Source organism: Cucurbita moschata, unplaced genomic scaffold (genome assembly GCF_002738365.1).
Source record: "Cucurbita moschata cultivar Rifu unplaced genomic scaffold, Cmos_1.0 Cmo_Scf00026, whole genome shotgun sequence".
In the NCBI taxonomy this organism is placed as follows: domain Eukaryota; kingdom Viridiplantae; phylum Streptophyta; class Magnoliopsida; order Cucurbitales; family Cucurbitaceae; genus Cucurbita; species Cucurbita moschata.
This window is the reverse complement of record NW_019268542.1, coordinates 1,215,952-1,225,122: the sequence shown is the minus strand read 5'-3', so window position 1 is coordinate 1,225,122 and position 9,171 is coordinate 1,215,952. Positions and strand designations below refer to the sequence as shown.

The following is a 9,171-nucleotide window of genomic DNA, read 5'->3' as shown; positions in this document are numbered from 1 at the left end:
AAGAGGACGAAGTCCGACCCGAGAGCCGGATCCGGCAACTTGAATCGAACCCCGTTCCTTTGGTTGGCCCAGAACCGATGTTTCCCGCGGCCCAAACACCCCGGCCCTTCACCCGCGAGCCGGCCCATCACCGCGCACGGCCCGTCACTCGCGTTCGGCCTAAGACCCGCGAGCGACCTGTTAACCTGCGCCTCGACCCGAGACTCCTGCACAGCGTCGCTCTCTGATTGTGCCACGTGGCATTTCTGCAGCGCGGCTCCTCAGCTCCGGCGGCTTATTCGGCTCGAGAAACCTGTTTCCAGCCCGTTTGACACCATTCTGACCCTCCCAGACCTGGTTTCGGCCCTGTTTAAGGTAAAATGGAACATTTTAAGGTCGTATTTCACAAATTCTAGTTGGGAATGTTGGTGTTAATATAACACATGCGGAAACAATTTGGATCTTAGGCACTTTTAGAACATCAATTATTGTAAATTACTAGCATGTTCATAAGTATTAAAATTTAATGAGTTTAAATACTAACCTTTTGTAGTTCAAACTCCTTTTGTCTCACGAACCGGTTTCGAACCACCACTAGTGTCTTCTCCACTATCCTTCGGCCTTAGAACGGGATTGTGGAATCCGGTGAGTGACTAAACTTGGGAGGGATTTTGTATATGTGAAAGAGAGTGTTTGTGAGAAGTTTTTCTCAAGGTTTTTCATCAAGATGAAGAATCCCCTCCAAGTATCATGATCACTCTATTTAAAGAGTCAAGTTTGCATGTTCATGCAAACTTGAGATCACCAAATTTTGACACTTAAAATTCCACTCAAATGTTTGGGATTATGTGGCAAGCATGCATGTTTGAGTTAACCAAATTTTGACACTCAAAATTCCACTCAAACTTGTGGGGTTTGTTTGGCAAACATGCAAGTTTGGTTAAACCAAATTTTGACACCTCAAAATTTCTCAAAATTTCACTAACATGGATTTTTCCATTAGATGAAAGTCAACATTTTGACTTTCTTCATTTTAATTCAACAATTAATTTGAATAATGAATTTCAAGTTAAAGTAACATTAAATGATTAATTAAACTATTTAATTAATATTTAATATTAATTCAAATGCCAATCCCAATCAATTCCGACACATAATTGATTAAGATATTTAAATCTTATTTAAATATCTCAGATTCTCTCTTTTCGTTTAATTCGTAAATAAAATAAAATTGCGGTTAAATATATCGTATATATGTAACGCATATTCCCTAATTTGAATTCGAACACTTCAAACTCACTCGTCACACTGTTCTATGGTTTAGTCCGATATGAGCTAGCAGAGGGACCTAATGGACCTATAGATCATGGGCTCCAACGATCCAAGATTAACCGATTAAACTCATTAACCTGGTTAACCAACATTCGTTAACTACTAGGACACTCCACTATAGCCTAGTAGTTGCACTCCCCTCACTATAGATATATTTCTGTCCATTTGATATAACCATGATTAGTAAGTCGATCCTTCACAGGTTGTTCGTAACTAGAGCTGGGTCAATTTACCGTTTTACCCCTGAAGTTACTTCTTGTTCCTTATGTCTCACTGATCCTCTAATGAACAATTGGTTTGTTGTCCAACCAGTACACCGAATCCCTCTCAGGCCAATGAGAGGGTGGGGCCCCTTGTTCAAGACCTGGAGTCAGTGCTTAAGGGAACTACCTTTCTTCTATCCCTAAAAGTGGGTAGGAGTGAATTCCGTCTTGCACCCCACGTCCCCAGCCATTCACCCAGTCTTACCCCTGAAATGGAAGGCCTGTTGAGTCGGCGAACTAGAGCCACTCTCACCCATGCAAATCTAAGGATAATTTCGAATAAACAGGAGTTCATGGTTAGCTCAGGATTAAAACAGAGTTACCTAGGTTATCGAATGAAAAGAAAATCAGTCTCAACAGTAAACGACTTTATAAAGTGAGAGTGGTTTTCTTCATGGTCCGATCTTATGCAATACTCATTGCATAGGACGCCCCCACTCACATGTCTCCACATGCACAATTTAGTGATCACATTGTTTATATCATATACAAAAGTGAGCCGCATCCATAGTGTCCCCAGAATAAGGTACTCAGCCTTATCCTTATACTATAGATCATTTTGACTATATACTTGAACTTGATCCACTCTTATGTCTCTACATATAGTTCAAGTAATCATACTATAGCCAGAGTGTTCTTAGTTTATTGGATTTAGATTAATGATTGTAAAGTTCACTTTATTCAATAACAATTTTTACTGAATAAACATCAATAATAACTTTATTGAAAATAGAATATATCTTTGTTTACAAACTATGAGTTTTAGAACATAAAACCCAACAGGGAATTTATTATTATTTGTGAAATACTAACGAAAGTGACTAAGGAACCAATAGGAACCAACCACCAACGGAAGCGTAGAACGTCCACGAGGAGCTAGAAGCTTACATTATATTCTAGGGAGTACTTCGGCTAAGGCCTACCAAGTAAGTGGCTCACCCATCGTAGGTTACGCGTTAATTTCTGTATGTTGGCACGTGCCCGTGGATATGCACGTGTCATTAAATTGTATGCTAGCTTAATGTGCTTAAGTACGAAATCATGTGAACGTGAATGTATGTTATGTATGCTGCTTAGTGATGTGATATGTTATGCATGTGACGATGTGTGGCCCTTGTACGATTATGGCTTGTTTGTATGAATTGTAAAATACGGTAAATTGCATGGAACATAACCCCGCTAGGAATATGTATGATTTGTAACGAAATGAGAATGAGAATGAGAATGACATGTAAGCATGAAAACGTGACACGGGGTTATGTTCATTAATGATAACTGTAGGACTAGTGGGACCTCATGCATATTGTGTGTTCATGCATTTGGGGGGATACCCCCATCCCATTACGAGGGTACGGACGCGTACATCCAATGGCAGGACAACGATTGTTATGCCCTGCATAGCGCTTCCGTGACGGTCCTAGTTTTAGCGGGTCCCAGTATAAGGGCTCCCAGAGCATGCCCACCGGCTAGGGACAGTGGCCCAGCGGTGTGCGAACTAGCTGGTGAGCCCATACTCGCATGTATGGGCCGCGTGTAGAGTATATGGTACACGTCCACGATTACCTGTTAGGATTACACCGTAAGGAAAATGAAACGAAACGAAAGATAGGTCCCATCATCTCATTGCATGTGTTTGTCGCATAATCCCGATAGGGGGTCACTTACTGAGTATTCTAGAAATACTCAAGCCTCGTACTACTTTACTTTTGCAGATAAGGGCATGGCACCCATGTGACAACGACAGCGGCATCGTACACCCCGGGACCGTGGCACATGCATAGGGTAGTTGTTTGTTTTTTTTCCTTTTTCCATTTCGTAGTCTAGGCTGAATTTGGTTGCATCATTAGTATAGGTTGAAATGTATTTGCATAATAAACCATAGGGTAGAATAAAATATTCATTTTGGGTTTGGTTACTTTTCATTTATTTCTGTTTTTTTTTTCCTGTAATCATTTTCTCCGACGTAATAAAAGGCGAGTGCAAGTCGCATTTAGGAATAGGGCCCATTTAATGTATATTCGCATTTCAAGGTATAGTAATGTCCTTAGATTAAATAGGTAAAATATTAGGGTCGTTAGACTTTAATAAAAATAAAATAAGAAAAACCTAAAAACCTAACTTTCTAACAAGTTGAAAAGAAATTGAATCAATATATGGGTGATAAAATTAATATTTTGTTTGAATTAGGTTAAAAAATTGTTTGAGAACTAATTAATATGCTACTTAAAATTCAACAACTAAGTTAGAAAGTTGTTTTTGATTCAACTAATAAGCCACTTACAACTAAGTTAGAAAGTTGTTCTTGATTCAACTAATAAGCCACTTAAAATTTAGCTAACAAAACGAGTGTCATTATTCAAATGTCGAGACTTCCAAATTTTGATCAAGACCTAAAAAAAAAAAAATGAAAATGAAATAAATAAAATTAAAAACAAAATAACATAAGAAAAGTTGAAAAATTTAAACAAAAAGAAAGACAACAATGCCAAAATGAAATACAAAACAAAAATCTGATTACAGGAGGGTGTTGTTCAAATTTATTACAAATGGAAAAAAGGGTTAGGGATACAATAACAAAATGAGATAAAAAAACACTCAATTACAGAAATGGACTGACGCTTCGTAACGCCCCTCTTTGTGACGATGTAGCTCTCGGACGCTTCTCCACTTCAATCAGCAGCCCACGAATACCTAGAAAAAAAATAGAAAGGGTAAGTTATATAAATATACCCAATAAGCCATTCTCGTAGGCTCTCATCGCACCCATGATCTAGTAAGGTAATATAGACTTTTCTGACTCTAAAAAATTCAGGCTTATTACTAAAGCTATCAAAGCATAAAGATCTTAAACTAGACAACATGATTCTATTTTACATGTTGTTCCAAGATGAGAACAAAATAAGATAGTATTCAATAAACTCAATTAAAAGTTATATTAAATTTTTTTAAAGAATTGAACTTCCCTATTATGCCTTTCTCAAAGAATATACAACTAAAGCCTACAAAAATAAGAATGCCTCTAAATCTAAACCATAATATTGACAACGCCAGGAGAATATAGGATTGGGGGCATGGGCTGCATAAAAGGTTGTGAGTTAATAAATTTGAGCTAGCAGACTAAGTTACTCACTTATATAGGAATTTTATATAGTAACTTCCTGAATGGTTAGTAAACTGAGTAGAACAAGTTATTAGTTTATGGAGTAACCTTAAGAGAATTATGACTAGATTTAGTAGAATAAGTTAATAACTTATAAAGAAACTTTATGAAGAAACTATAGGAGAATTGGTAGTAGCTACCAAATTCTAGACCAAGTTTTGTGTTTATAGACCAAATTTTGTAATTTAATTGGGAAGATTGTTAGTGGTTCTATAAATACAAATGAGATATATGTTCATTTCACTGTAACAACCACCTAAAGAATTGAAAAGCAAGTGATTAAGGTTTCTTTGCTCTAAAAGATCTCCCACTCAAATTGTTCATTTGCTTGTTTTACTTGTTTCAGCATATTTTGATCGAGGGTCACATCGAACATTTGGTATCAGAGCCAGGATGTCGAAACAAATTTCATCACCATAGAAAGTCACCATAGGAGAAGTGACAATGATAAAGAGCGAAAAGGAGGGGAGTGTAATGCTCCAGTACTGTTGCTACCAAAAATCTGGATGGTGACCAAAAAGACAAAAACGAAAATAAACAAAAATAAAAGAAAAGAAGAGAAGAGAATAGTAAAAGATAAAATTACCATTTAATTAAAATAGAAGAAGCAAAATGTTACAAGTGGATACAAATATAAAAGGAATATACAAAAGACTCCAAAAGACAGAAAACGAACTGACGCTCCGGAACGATTCCCTTTGTGATAGCACAGCTCTCGAACGCTCCACCATCCCGACCAGTAGTCAGCAAACACCTGAAAAAGATAGGAAAACTTGGATGAGTATAAAAATCAAACTTAATAAGCCACCTACTTATAGGCTCCCATTGCATCCCAAGCTTAAGAGGTTCCCACGGGCTTCTAATTGTCTCTAGGACATCTGGTTTTGGTCTTATCCCCTTGGGGCTTCTCTGGTTCTCCTTCATTTCTTGTAATCCCTAAGAGCTCCTTATATCGAGTCATAATGACTGGTGTCTCTCTAAGAGGCACTACCTTTGTATGGCATTCTGAGACTATATGACATCTTACCTAGGAGTGTGCTGAGTTCCTCTAGGCCTATGATAGTCCCCCTTATTGGGGGCGCGACCCAACCCTTTCCCATGTAGCTAATGGGTTGTACGACATGGGGACACTTTTCTCATGCAAAACGACTAGAAGCAATGAGAACTGATCAGGAACCCTTGGTCCTCCCACGAAACTATAGATATCATTCACACAACTAGCAGCCTTAAGAAGGTACTTCATTTGCAGTGGTGCTCTGTTAGGCTCCTAGGGAAAGGTTAGGCCTAGACTCAGTGTCACTTCTAACCACAAATCCCAAGGCCTAACTTATTAATGGGTCTTGAAAAATAACTGAGTTTGCATACAACCGTCATCTAACATCATCATACATATTTCCTGCAAATTAAATATACATGCTCAACAGGGTGATAACATCCATCAAGCACCCGAAGTGCGGAGTTCACAAACTCACATCCTCCTTTCAGCATGAATTAAACATATGCATATATATAGCGGAAGGTTTAAGCATAATTGCAACACTTAATAATTCTCATAATGTTTCACATAATACATTCATACTCATAATAATCAGACTACGTAAATTCATTCACGGAAAGCTACCACCTAAGGTAAATTCACTAGCAAGCATTCATATCAAGCGATTCCTACAAGTATTGATTCCTAAAACCATGTAGTGACTTACATGATTGACGCATGCCCTTTCGTTTAACGTTCCCGTGTAAATAGGGTGTCTAAAAATACTTATTTTCCCCTGTTAGGTCATAAATCACATAAAAATATGATTAGAATTAAAATCGGGCAAACAAAAGTCGAACAGGATGGATAATAGTACCTCACACGCCCCCACGCGCCATCACGCACCACCAAATTTTATACTTACTTATGGAATAACCTTAAGAGAATTATTAGTAGACTTAGTAGAATAAGTTACTAACTAATGAATGAACTATAGAAAAATCGGTAGTAATTATCAAATTGTGGACTAAGTTTTGTAATTCAATTAGGAAATTGTTAATGATGCAAGACACCACCTAAAGGGGAAAGGTGATAAAGGTTTGGGAATACAAGACATGGTGAGTTGTTACCCACCCAACAATTGTCTTTTTGAATATCAATCACTAATTTCGAAAAAGAGGGGGAGGACTTGGTAGATAATTTTCTAAGGATTTTCTTTTTGAATTTTCCTCTAATCAAATATGTTTGTGGATGAATAATTATTAATGGAGGAAATGAGGATGTGACATTTATTTATTTATTTATTTATATATATATATATATATATTTTGTAAGTTTGTACTAAATTTCTATCTTACCTACTTTAATTAAAATAAAAATAGTAATTAAAAATAAAGTCTTGAAACGGGTTTCCTTACTTTTCAAACATCAATTATTGTGGTTATTGTTTCTTTGGAGCCCACCTTGTTAAATGTGTTTAATAAAAGATGTTAGATGTATACTTCGTTCTAACACACACAAATCCTCTCGAATTGCAAACTTTGAGACTTCAAGGATACAACATGGCGGAATTCCTGTGGACCTTTGCCGTACAGGAAGTGTTGAAGAAGACGGTGAAGCTGGCAGCCGAGCAGATCGGCTTGACAAGGGGATTCAAGGAGGAACTCTCAAGGCTGAAGGACTCTTTACTCATGGCGCAAGCCATTCTAAGGGATGTTGACAGAATGAAGACAAACCTTGAATCTGAGAAGCAATGGGTGAAGAAGCTTGAAGAAATCCTCTTCGAAGCTGATATTTTACTCGATGAGCTCGCGTATGAAGACGTTCGACGCAAAGTGGAAATCGAAAAAGATAAGGTGGTACGTAATTTCTTTTCATTCTCCAAAAATCCCATTGCTTTTCGTCTCAAAATGGCAAATAAAATCACAACTATAGCTAAAAGTTTGGCTGAGTTTAATTCTACAAAAAGTCCATCCAGATGTGTTGCTACAATATGTTATGAAGCTGAAATTGATCTTAACCAAACTCGAGAGACGGACTCATTTCCCGATGAAATTGGAGTTATTGGAAGGGAAACTGAAGTATCAAACATAGTGGATAACCTACTTGCCCTCAATAACCAAGAAACTTTAGTTGTTTTACCCATTGTTGGTACGGGTGGGTTAGGAAAAACAACTCTGGTGAAGGAGATTTTTCATCATGAAGTGATAAGGAAGAATTTCGATACTTTTATATGGGTATGCGTGTCTGATCCTTTTAAAATCAACAAAATTTTAAGAGCAATCGTGGGATCCTTGAATCCTACATTTGGTGGCTCAGATGTAAAGGAAGTCATTCTTCGGAAGCTCCAAGATCTACTGAGTGACAAAAAGTATTTTCTTGTGCTTGATGATGTTTGGAACGAGGAACCCATTCTCTGGAATGAGTTGAGAGCTTGTTTGCTAAAGATCAATAAAAATATAGGAAGCGCTATCGTTGTGACTACTAGAAGTGATAAAGTTGCAGAAATTATGGAGACAAAATACAGACATCATTTGAGGCGGTTACTAGATGATCATTGTTGGTCTTTATTTGAAAAATGTGCATTTGAAGGTAAATTACGAGTAATTCCTGATGTCATTCGAGGACAACTTGTTAAAAAATTTGGTGGCATACCATTGGTTGTGAAAGTGTTGGGAGGAATGGTGAAATCATGCAAGAATGATGAGGAATTGCAATCGAGTTTGGAAAATCTAGTGAGAATTGAATTACCAAAGGATGATCTTATTTTATTTACAATCAAATTAAGTGTAGACCGTTTACCATCTTCCTCATTGAAACAATGTTTTGCCTACTGTTCAAATTTTCCACAAGACTTCATCTTCTTTAAAGAAGAACTTGTTCAAATGTGGGTAGCACAAGGGTTTATTCAACTACCCAATGGAAGCAATGTAACGATGGAGGATATTGGAGCGAGATATTTCGATATTTTGTTGTCTCGCTCTTTGTTTCAAGATGTTCTCAAGGATGAGAGAGGAAAAGTTGAATATTGTAAGATGCATGATCTTATATATGAGGTCGCATGTGCTATTTCAAATGATCAACATTTGAGAGAGGACCTTGTAACAGATGGAAAATCTCATGATGATGAAGTTCTTTTGATCCGTCGAAGAAGAAGAACAGTTTATTGTTGTGAAAATGTACCATTTGGTAATCAAGTTAAGATCACTAACTTCATTTACTTGCGGGTTTTAATTATTAGTGGTAAGTTCGTAACTGAATTGCTTGATACAATCGGTAAATTGAAACATTTGAGGTATCTTGACATTTCAAAATCTGGAATAAGCAAGCTTCCAAAATCTATTGTTTTGCTTTACCATTTGCAGACTTTGAAGCTCAGAGAGTTGAACTTACCTACAAAGTTGAGAAAGTTGGTCAATTTAAGGCATTTAGAAATGGGGGAGGGTTATTCACCAACTAAA

General features: G+C 37.1%; 1 protein-coding gene and 1 long non-coding RNA gene across 3 annotated transcripts in view; both read left to right on the top strand.

Annotated features, from left to right (window-relative positions):
- Positions 1–324: 324 nt before the first annotated feature.
- The window catches only part of LOC111462114, a 27,331-nt gene continuing 18,484 nt past the window's right edge, over positions 325–9,171 (top strand). Inside the window, exons 1-2 of the long non-coding RNA XR_002713708.1 lie at positions 325–354; positions 2,411–2,500. This is a non-coding gene — a long non-coding RNA (uncharacterized LOC111462114). The remainder of the gene's footprint in view (positions 355–2,410; positions 2,501–9,171) is intronic.
- The window catches only part of LOC111462113 (disease resistance protein RGA2-like), a 4,987-nt gene continuing 3,029 nt past the window's right edge, over positions 7,214–9,171 (top strand). Inside the window, exon 1 of one of the 2 annotated variants that reach the window (XM_023105800.1) lies at positions 7,214–7,688. In XM_023105800.1, coding sequence (XP_022961568.1) covers positions 7,273–7,688 — 416 coding nt within the window. In that variant the 5' untranslated portion in view covers positions 7,214–7,272. Of the gene's footprint in view, positions 9,164–9,171 lie in introns of both variants that reach the window. The other variant, XM_023105799.1, reaches the window with a different exon arrangement.